This window comes from Typopeltis vanoorti, chromosome 12 (assembly GCF_054136105.1).
Source record: "Typopeltis vanoorti isolate ZY-2024b chromosome 12, IOZ_Tvanoo_1.0, whole genome shotgun sequence".
NCBI lineage: Eukaryota > Metazoa > Arthropoda > Arachnida > Uropygi > Thelyphonidae > Typopeltis > Typopeltis vanoorti.
Window position 1 is genome coordinate 73,028,824 of NC_143560.1, and position 12,245 is coordinate 73,041,068.

At 36.8% G+C, this 12,245-nt stretch overlaps 1 protein-coding gene across 1 annotated transcript in view; it reads right to left on the bottom strand.

The window, feature by feature from the left end:
* LOC150100884 (protein O-glucosyltransferase 2-like) overlaps positions 1 to 12,245 on the bottom strand; it is a 128,188-nt gene that overhangs the window by 105,719 nt on the left and 10,224 nt on the right. The window contains exon 2 of the mRNA XM_090401546.1: positions 11,484 to 11,683. Within this exon, the coding sequence (XP_090257672.1) occupies positions 11,484 to 11,683 (200 nt within the window). The remainder of the gene's footprint in view (positions 1 to 11,483; positions 11,684 to 12,245) is intronic.

The window sequence follows — 12,245 nt, forward strand, 5'->3', positions numbered from 1 at the left end:
TCATTTGGATTCACAAGAACAAGAGATGAAGATGCTCTCAATGCTCAGTGTATGTTACACAATAAAATACTTGAAAACAGCTGCTAAATCAATGATATTTCAAAACAAATTATTCAAATTACAAAAATGAAGGCATTGCTTTTAAGTGGAAGCTCAAATCACGAGACAACGCTAAACTCTCATATCAAAAACTGTCAAAACAGATAAAGAAATGCAACAGAGGCTTCTTACAAAGTGAACTGTCGTACAGCCATGATGTCGCACAGAGATGCACACACACAATTGGAAAATCACATGCAAAAATCGGTACCACACTGTGTGTTAAAATGAGAAAGAATTTCAAACAGTTGAAGCAGTGTTAGTTTCCAACAGTAATGTTGCATGTGGCATACATTGACCAGGGCTCAACAAATTATGCAAAATCCTACTCGCAACAAAAACGTACTCACCCAAGATGCCTCCCTCCTCCATCATTTTTTTTTTTATTTCATTAAGTCAAAGGAGTTGCATAAAATGATTAGTGGTACTGTATTGTTGTTTTGAGAACATGTCCTTTGTGTGAGAACTGTTCCAAGAAGGAGAAGTCAATAAATAAGAATAACAGGAAGAACAGTAAAAACAACATTGATTTTTTGGAAAATATAATTTGTTACATTAATTTTTGTAACTAGAATGGCCCTTTATATTATACATATTCTTCTGTATCTTCTTAAAATTTAAAAAAGATTTTGTTAGAAAGCTTTTTTTATTAAATTAAAAAAAAATTCTATTTGTCTGCACAGTTAGCCTAGTGGCTATGAACCATATGCCTGGGGAAGGAGCGTCCTAAGTTTGATTCCCGTCGGAGACGTGAGGAGCTGAAGGATCTTCCTCAGTCACAGCCAAGTAAGCCGGTCTTGGGCATGGAAAGTAGGGTTTTTCTCTGCAGTTTATCTGGATTTTTTCATCCTGCAAAGCAGGCAAACTGGCCTTGAGAACTCCACACTGCGGACATAGGATACACCAGGGCATAGGGCTGACCACCTTATTCTGCGAACGGTTTAGGTCCGATGATTAATAAACCCTCAACACCACAAGGTAAAAGAGGGGAAAGGAAAATGAGATGAAACGAAATTCTATTTTATCCACTCTGCAGTCACTGGCAAAATCTACTCACCAGAGGTGAGTGGGCAAGCATATTTATTAATCCCTGTTCATGACATTGAGACAAAGCTTATTTCTTGATTGCATGTATCAAAGAACAAGCCTTATTCTTTACGTGTCCTTGCCAACACAATTGGAGAATGACTAATAAAATCATGTGCAAAAGATACATTGTGTATGTTGAAACGAAGAAGATTTTCAAAAAGTTGAAGGTGCCATGATCCAACAATAGTGTTGCATATCATATTCATGACATCGACACAAAGCCTATTTCTCACTTACATTTATGTGAGGTTTATTCTTTAAAATTAGGTGAATCTAATGATATTGTGAGTCTTGCAAGTTTGCTTATATTTGTATGTTATAATTTTTAATGAATCAGACACTTGCTTCTATGCAAAGCCTGCAAGATTATATGACAGATGAGAGCATATTCAACTGCATCAATATTTTATGAACATGAATAAACCAGGAAAAATATGTTTATGTTAAGCCACTATAACATAAAGAATAATGATATTACTAAAGTTACAATGTACACTATATATCAGAATAATTTTTAATTAATATTTCAGCAGAGTCATATTGTTATCAGAGAACAATGAACAAAATTACTATATGCACACAGGAACTATATAAGGTAAGTAAGACTGAAGCAGAACAATAAAGGTAAGTTTGATGTTGTAAACAGTGCCCTCTAAGTGGGCAGGGATGGATGGATGGATGGATAGATGTTCTTGACTGTTGGGCTGAAGTTCTTAGGATGAATGCTTCCCTGATTCATGCATACAATCAGATTTGTATGGGTAGTTCCTTAAGGCAGATTCTAGGAAGTCTTCCATATTTAAATATGCTCCTGTGGAGTAAGGTTGCCTTTCCTTTTTTCATCATATTTTATGGTGGGTGTCCAAGGCATGGTCAGCAAGCCTTGAGTGACTACAGTGGTGGAACTAGATATGGACTGTGTTCAGCAGTTCTTATGTTGGCTAGCCTGCCTACAGCTGCCAATCCCTTATCTGCTGTGTAAGAAGATAAGGGATTGGCATCCCTTATCTGCTTACAGAGCACATAAGAGATGCCAATTTTTTTTTTTATGTGTGAGTGAGTGTGAAAGAGAACTTCCCATTATTATACCTTCAGTCTCCTGTTACAATCTGCTTTGAATAGTAAATTATTCATTCTGTATATTTTACCATTCAAAGCAGATTGTAACAAAATAAAAAATGTTGAACAATATCAGAAGGAAAATCATACTCGAGTAATTCAATGTTATCTGATAAGAGAATATTGGTAAAGAGCAACAAAATATCTAAGCTAATTATATCAGAATTCAATTGAAGATCACAAATTTTGCTTTAAAAGTTAAAGCATTCTTAATATGAGAGAAGAATTTCACTATGAAAGTAGAAAATAAATTTGATAAATACTTGAATAGCTTATAAAAGTAGGGCAACCACTTGTGATCTTCATTTCAGCCTCTCTGACATTGATTAGCACAGATATAGCTCTTCATCAACATTATTTTAAAGGATCCACTGAATAACTCAAGCAAGATTTTCCTTCTGATATTGTTGAACTCTAGATTTTGTTACCTACTTTCAATATTTGATATCTACTCTGGTTATTGAAGGTACGGTAATGGGAAATTCTTTCACTCACACATGCAAACTTCTTTTTTATAGAATGCTTTGAACAACATCTCCTCAGCGATGTTTCTCCCATGCTAACTGAGAATACCGTTCACTTTATATTCATGCAAAGTTGCACTATCTTAAGGTCTATTAAGACTTTAATACATTATGCCCAAACTTTATGTTCTGCAGATGATTTACTACAAAGAATTGCACATTTAATCACTCTTCCTGATAAATGGTTTTGGTGAAGCCTTTATTAGTGAAGCCTTCAACAGTTATGGGATTCTTGCCCCTTAAGTAAGTAAGAAATTACTGATGTATTGCAAAAATTTTAAAGCCTCTCAAAATCTGTATGGTATTTCATTTTATCAGAAAAATCTCAATCTTTCTCTCTTCACTCAAAGACAAGCATCCTTCACTTAATTTTTCAGGTGTCTACCACAGTGGTTCCCAAAGTGTGCGCTGCAGCACCCTGGGGACCACTGAGGTAGGATCAATGTGATAGGAAGCGACATCTAGCAGACCTGGTGCAAACTAGTAACTCACTTAGTAATAACTGTTTGCAGAAGCCTCTACAAATGGTTACTAGATGGTGCTCTACAATAATTAAGTTTCTCGATTGTTTTAGTAGTTTCTCAAAATTTCTTGGTACTTTGTGTTCGTATATAAATAGCTGTCGGTGTCGCGGGGTCTTACTGTTGAATTAGTTTTCGGAAATTGTATCAACTGAATATTGTTGTGATTTAGTCAAGTGAAGTTTTTGAAGTATTTCTTCTCATATGTATTTTTAAAAATGGATCGGTTTTTACTAAACAGTAATAAGCGTTGTGAGAGAGAAAATAAAGAGGGCACACCATCAAATAGTGGCAAGAGTGTGAAGAAGCATAAATATCGAAAATATGATGACAGTTATTTGGACTTTGGTTATACGTCGACAGAAGTCAATGGTGAAAGGAGGCCACAGTGTGTCCTGTGTATGACAGTTTTGGCACCAAAGTGCATACTATCAAGTAAGTTGAAACACCATGTATCAACTTACTTGGTAGGTTACAACTTACTTTATAAAAATGCATAGTTTTTATAAGCAGGTGTCAATACTAAGTAATGCTTTGCTAGCATCTTACAAGGTGGCACATAGAATCGCAAAATATAAGATGCCTCCTACCATCTCAGAACTCACTCAAACGGCTGCTGTAGATAGGGTGAACATTATGATCGGTGAGTCTGCTGGGAAGCTGCTTTCAAAAGTGCCTTTGTCCAATAACACCATCAGTCACAGAATACAGCATCAATCATCAACCCCAGATCTCTTGTCTCTCCTACTTCCTCCAATATAGCTCCTCCAATAGAGTATGCAGCATCCCCTCAATGTGTCCCAAACCTCAAGACCTTACATTTTGCTACATTAAACTGACACCCCCATTCATTTGATTTGCCCATCTGTCTAGCTTATTCAAATCCATTTGCAGGATTACCACATCTGCACTATTACAAATAACCCTTCCCAGCTTCACATCATCTGTAAACAACTGAATATCCCCCTGCAATCCACTGACAATGTCATTGATATAAAGGTTAAACAATATAGGTCCCAGTACTAAGCCCTGTGGGCAGTGGCATAGCTTGGGGCAGTCCACCCCAGGTAGCACTTTGAACCTTTTTAAACTTTTGCAGTTAATTCTAAAACACAGTCTCGAGAACTATGTTCCAAATATTGTAATACTACTGTGAATTTTCCTCACAAATGTAAGTGTTACTAGTTGTGAGAGGAGTTTTTCTAAATTAAAATTGATGAAGAATTACCTACATTACTATGAAATAGACTTCACCAATGTCATCGATGATTTTGCTAATGGAAAAGCAAAAAAAATAACATTTTAGAATGTTGGAATTAAAGTTTCACTTCAAAAATAAACATAGTGTTTTAATTTATTTCCCTCTACGTCGTTTTGACTTTTTGTAGTATTTTTGGTGTGTATTGAGAGGGGCGGCAAACTCGGGGACTGTCCCGGGCAGCAAAAGCTCTAGCTATGCCACTGCCTGTGGGACCCCACTTGTAAACCTCTGCGTCCTTGAAACTGTTCTCATCATACACAACTCTCTGATACCTATCGGACAGTCAATCCTGAATCCAGTTGACCAACCTGACATCCAAACTCATGTGCTGCAACTTAAATATCAGCTTATCATGTAGCACCCTGTCAAATGTCTTCGCTAAATTGAAGAAATTGGCAGTACAGTAACCCCCCCCCCAACTTACGTAAATTTGCAGTTATGTAATAAATCTCAAAAATTACAACTACTAGTGCATATGAACATGTTTGTGACTTTTGCATCTTTGATCCATTGCAGTATGCAACGACACAATGTTAACTAGACTCGGTATTCACAGCAAATGTAACGAATAGTAACAGGCAGTGACAGGTTACCGGTAACGCCGAGAGTAGCAGAGGGCAAGTGCACAAAAGTCGTAACATTCAAACTGAAACCTATCAATTAGAAATAAGGACTCAGTAAACAATTTCTCCTTTCACCAACCCGTCAGTAGTCTATGCCTCACGCAGTTAGTTTAGTCACTTGTTTATCACCGTTAGTGTTTGTTGTTAATTTACCCTTAAAATGGATTTGAAATGCAAAACTGAATGCACTGGAAATGAATCTAAAAAACAAAGGTCTGCAATTACTTTAGAATAAAGGTTGAAAATAATTCATATGTATGAAGATGAGAAAATTATATCAACAATAGCTCGGATATATAAATCGACCTATTTCGACAGTGAAGGATAAAGTTCGCATTGTTGAAAGCATAAAAGGTGCGGTAACATTGAAGGGCACAATCATTACCAAGAAGAGGCTGGGCCCGATTTCAGAGATGGAGAAATTGTTGTCTCACTGGATCGAGGATCTGACACAGAAGCAGATACCGTTGAGTTTTCGGATTATCCAGGAGAAGGCTAGGTCATTACATAAAGATTTACAAGAAAAGGCCGGCATCACGGACACGGAGAGTGCATTTAAAGCTAGTGCTGGATGGTTCGAACGATTCAAGAAGCGTACAAATCTATACAGCATCAAAGTCACGGGTGAGGCAGCGTGCAGATACAGATGCGGCAAGTAAATTTCCCAAACTTCTGGTCAAAATAATTGAAGAAAGGGAATATTTGCCTGAGCAAATATTTAATGTTGACAAAACGGCTCTGTTTTGGAAGAGGATGCTAACACGGACATTTATTGCAAAAGAGGAAAAATCTATGCCTGGATTCAAGGTCACAAAAGATCGGATCACTGTTATGATTGGCAGCAACACTTTAGGGGACTTGAAACTTAAACCACGTAGGCCTTTAAGAACATTGACCCGAATAGGCTGCCAGTAATCCAATACCAAGGCTTGGGTTACACGTGTGCTGTTCGCAGACTGGTTCAATAGCCACTTCATTCCCCAATATTGTGCCAAGAAAGGAATCCCATTTAAAGTGCTTCTCCTCCTGGACAATGCACCAGCCACCCGGAAGAGTTGGATGACTTTCATTCTGAAGTAAAAGTTGTTTACCTGCCTCCTAGGACCACTGCACTGTTGCAACCTATGGATCAAGGCACTATTGCGACTTCAAAGCCTACTATCTGCGGCGTATGTTTTCCCAAGCAATCAAGGCCATTGATAGTGGTGAGGGCATTACTCTACGTGATTTCTGGAAGAATTATAATATCCTTGACGCTATCAAAAACATCGGGGTGACATCGGATGACGTCAAGCAAACAATGAACGCTGTGTGGAAGAAACTCTGCCCAGAAATGGTGCAAAATTGTTTAAAGGAAGGAGAGCAGACAATGACTGATATGGTTGTTGAGTTGACACAAGAATTACAGCAAGCGATGGAGACGTGTGTGTGTGTGCAACTGGCAGAGCAATTAGAGCTGGAAGTGGATAACATTGACATTAATGAGCTTCTTTTGAGTCATGATGAAGAGCTTATTAATGATGACCTTATTCAGTTGGAGGCATTCAGGAAATTCCGAAGAAAATATTATGCTGATTGAATCGCCAACTCCAGACGTTAAGAAATTTACAACAAAGGGACTAGCCAAGGCTTTTAACCTCGGCTAGTCCCTTTTAACAGACATGGCGCCAGCAAAATTAGAATCGATGGATCCGAACACCGAGCAGTTCGAGAATGTTAGCAGCCGTATCCATTCCAGTATGTCTAGCTACAAGGCCATCTACGATGACAAAAAGCGTGACCACACAATCTACTCTAGACATGTTTGTGAGATGCCTGCTCACAAACATGTCTAACAACATCAAGATGACAACTCAGACGACCCCGACTACGCTCAGCCTTTAACATTGAGAGGGGTAGAAGTTGCCAGAGAACAGCATTTCTCTTCACAACTATCCAGCACTGACTCTCCCACTACAGAGCTAAATTAGCTATCACAAGACATTTTTTTTATCTGAAAAGTGTTATTTCAGTTTGTTTTTATATTCTTTTATATATTTTTCATACTTTTATAGTTTATATCCAAGTAAATACTGCTGCATGATGTTTCATTTATAAAATAATACTGTGTAAATAATATACTGTACATATCTGAATATATATACACATATAATAATAATAAATATGGCAGTTTCTTACGAAGTTACATTTAAGCAATTTACAAATTCGACTTACGTAAAATTCAAGTTACGTAAAGGTTTACAGAATGCATTACTTACGTAACTCAGGGGGGGTTACTGTATATGCCTTTCCATCATCTACTGCTCTTGTAACTTTATTATAAAAGGCTAGCATATTACTAAAACAAGAGCGCCCCTTCACAAATCCATGTTGACTCTCACAGATAACATTACCCTCATCTGTCCAATGCTGCATACGGTCCCTAACAAGTTCAAGATCTTAACTACTAATGACACTCTTGGTTTCCTATATCTGTAAATAGCACGTATTCTTCAAAACAGTTTGCTTGTTTTACAGGATGAAAAACCCCCGAGTTTCTGGAAAGAAAAATCCTGCCACTTTCATACGAGGCTGGCCAACTCAGCTTCACTTGAAAAGTCATGATAAATAATTCTTATTTGCTCATATAGTAAAAGTTTAATTGGAATGAATACAGCCCAAAAACATAAATAATCACAAGTTTAATTGTTCCTATATGTAATTCCTGTCAAAGAGATATCATCAGGATACAATATTTAAATTGTATACTCTAATCAAATGTCTTCCTGATGACACCTTTTCTTTCTCAGTTCATAGAAAACCTATCCACACAGGAACATATATTGTACACAAATTCTTCCATCATCCTCTTTCACAACAATATGATGTGTTATTAAAAAACTTTCAACAAAACCTCCAACCTCTGTTCCAACTAGGCTTCTCTCAAATTTAACTCTCCTTGATTTGCCAGGTCTTTCTGTCTAATGGCTACAATGCCAAAAAAAAATTAACAAATTAGTTGTTCTACCCATCTCATCAATATTCAGATTACAATAATGTTATTACTATTCTCTAAATCTGAAGCATGTCAGAAAAAATAGCTAGAACTCTAAAGAAATACAATCTCTGCATTGCTTTCAAACCTCATTTGAAGCTGGCTGCACTCATCTTCTCCCCTGAAGTTTCACTCCCATCCCTTCCCCACTTTGTTCACAAGGTTTTGTGTTCTTGTAACTTATCACATTATTGTCAACAAACTGAAAGATCTGCTAGCATCTGCCTTGATGAATACAATAAACACATCTGCCACCAAGACTATGGTCAGTCAGACCTTGCTGACCATGCTTTGGATATGTTTTGGAAAAAATTGGAAAAAAACTACTATGGTTGAACACAGCAAATAAAACTTGAAAGACTTTTTAGAATCAGCAGCAGATTTTTTTAAAAAAAACAGCCTAATCTAAATAAATATAGCTGTGGTAAATTTCCCAAGATTTGGGAAACATTAATTCTTAGGCCTACTGCACCCCCCCCCCCCAACAGCTAAGGCTAGCAAGAAACAGCGCCCATAGAGCATACCCCTTCATAGGACTTGTCTAACTTCACTTATTGGGTTGTGTGTTTTTTGGTGTGTTATTACAATTTTAATATTGTATTCTTGATGATGTCTCTGATAAATGAAATATACAAACAATTAAAATTTGTGTTAAAATTATTTAATTAAAAAATTATTTTTCTGAGCTGTATTCATTCCATTAAACCTAACTATGAGTTTAAATCAGAACATAAGTAACTTTTGTCAATTCTTATTTGGTCATTACATCAAAATAAATAAATCTGAGAAAGATAAAACACACACCTAAAGCTATATACCTATCCTACTTAGTGAAAAGTCCTTATGTGATTCCTCCCCACCTCCTCACCACTTCCCCAGAAAAAAAATGTTTAAATTAGTATCAATGCAAATCCTTCTATCTGTATGCCTCAAATGTATACCAATTTCATGTTCAACTGAGTATCATCATCAACAACTGATCAAACAGAAACTGTCACGTCACACAAATCAAGCTCCTCATTTCTTTCAGTCCCAGCCCATGTGCTTCCTTCATGAACACTCCTGTCACTCAAGTTTTTTTTCTAAATGTTCTCTTATCTGATCTCACCATCTTTTCCAGAGTATTAATACCGATGAAAATTCAATGTAAAAAGACAATGAGGCCAAGTATCTAGCAGTGACAGAAAGTTGGAAATGAAAGTCCAGAGGTCACAGCGTTAAAGTGATAAAAATTATGCGTCAATCAGAACACTACTTGTAAGGCTAAGGAAGTTAGTCTTCCTCTTTATAGACTTTGATAACGCTACTGTGGTCAGATTTGGTCACCTGGGTTACTGTAATGATAAGGAGACATTAGAAAAAATAAAGGATACTAAATTTATTATAGTCTAACCAAGTGTAAAATAAACTTCCAACATCTTTCTCTACATCCAGAGTAATTCAATAATAAGGTGGTACACCTGTTGACAATTCCTATAGGTAAATATGACCTCTCCTATTGCTTCTGCCTTAGTATCTCCACGTTTGGGTCTGCCTCCCACTGATGAGACCTCAATAAAGGTCGAAACTGGTCTGGGTAGTGGCCCTTCCCTTATGCATAGCAGTATATATGTCTGCAAGGAGATGTGCTTTGCATTATGGGAGTTACTGAGACAAGGAGTGATGAGAGCTTGGTCCACCTTTGCTCGGAGTTGCCTGGTGTTGCACTACCTTACCTCAGTCCTAAAGATATTTTCAGGTGCAAACTTTGTTTGCTTACACTTGGATAAAGGATTAAACTAAATTTATTATAAACATTAGAAAAGATTCAGTGCCAGTCACTGAAATAATATTGGATCTATTTGACAGCTTGAGGGAATTGTGAGTTTCAAACAGTGGTGTGCTGGAGCCAGCTGTCCAATTTTCAAGAATTTTGAGGCCAGCCAGTTGTTAAACTGACAACTGCTATAAACTCTAGAGTGCATACACTTCAATCCACAATGGCTAGCAAAATTTCAGATAAGCCTGTATATGGCAACACAGCAAATAGCAATGGATGAGCTTATTTCGGCACCTTTTGTGCTTCTTTTCTCTGTCCCCTTCCCTACACAGCAGCCTGTGTAGAAATTTTACAAACAGGAATAGGAATATTATTTCTCAAACAAACATCCGCTTATTTTTGTCTGGACCACTTCTTCTTAAAGCAATAGCATTCCCATACCCAATGTATGTCATAAAAAGATTTTGCATTTCTAAAATTGTTGTGAACCTAATAAGGTTATTACACTAAGAAGCAGCAGCAGCAGCCCAGGTAAAATTATGTAGGCATTTGCTGATAATGGAATCTGTTTATCCTTTTGAGGGGTTGTAATTCTCACAAAGGGAGAACTCACCACTTTTTTTTAAAGCAAACTGGTTGTTAAAAAAATTACCAACACACCACTGGTTTCCAGTGGCATAGCTAGAGCTTTTGCCGCCTGGGGCGGTAACAGAGTTTTCCACAACCTCTCAATACACACCAAAAATACTACAAAAAGTTGAAACGACGTATAGGGAAATAAATTAAAACACTGTTTATTGTTGAAGTAAAACTTTCATTTCAACATTCTAAAATGTTATTTTTCTTGCTTCTCTGTTAGCAAAATCATCAATGACATTCGCAAAGTCTATTTCATAGTAATGTAGGTAATTCTTAATTATATTCAGAAAAACTCCTCTCACAACTAGCAACACTTACAGCAATTGTGAGGAAAATTTGCAGTAGTATTACAATATTTGGAACTGAGTTCAAGACTGTATTTTAGAATTAACCACAAAAGTTCAAAAAGGTGCAAAGTACTGCCCAGGGTGGACTGCCCCCTCCGTCCCCCCCCCCAGCTACGTCGCTGCTGGTTTCAAAGGGTATCAAAGATATAGGTGTAGTAAAGAGAATATGACAGACATACAAGTTAGTTAAGATACTTAGCTTCCAAGGATGGTTGGTGCTGGTGGGGTTAAAGGCTAAATTTTCATAGTAAGGCAGGAGAGAATCATTAGTGGGAGTAATCAGCTCCCACTAACAATTGCATACCTGTAAATGAGTTTGAGAAGTATGGCAGATGATAGGTTAAAGAAGAACACATAGAATGAGGAGCATTGAAGTCCTCAAACAATGATAAATATTAAAGACAATTTAATAAAATAGTATCAATTTTTTTTTTTTTTGATATACAGCAGATTGTCTTACTAACTTACTGTTAAGAAGATATGGTGAATTGGCAATAGGCTCCAAATTATATAAAACATCAATACGAACACCTGGACATTGCTGATAAAATCTGTATCGCACAATGAAGCTCCCATCATGACAGTCAAGCAGTTGTGTCCAAATATGGCAATTTTGTTTTATACCTGAGATATGCACAGAAAGTTCTCCCAAGGGCGATGATGTTAAACTAAAAATATATATATTGCAAAGCCATATATTGGCATTTGTTTAAATTACATACATAGGATTTTGAATGGAATCTTAATTAACATTTTAACACTATTGAGATTAATGTTAACATTATTATTAGGTACCTCCTCAAATTCACAAGGCTCACTGTGTAGAGTGAAAAGTTATGACTACTACAAAACATACAACTGTAGAAAATACAATGCTCAACAGTCTGTATTTGCCAAGATCTGACTGGATGCCACATCAGAAGTTATGCAAATTCAAAGGAGATGGATATGCAAACTAAACTTGCAACAAAGATAAGGGAGTGGCTGGTTGACAGGTATATGTCAGCCAGCCACTCCCTTATCTTACTACTCCCAGCCACTGACTTATCCATGGGATTGATCCATGGAGTTTTTTTGTTTTTTTTTGAGCCCATACACAAGAGGTTAGTTAATCAACCTATAGTACTATGTATGAATAGTTGCTGATTATTCGAGAAACTGATCCATAGAGGTGTAGATTCTTTGAGAAGGAAAATGAGTGGTACCACAGGGTTCTGTACTTTGGACATT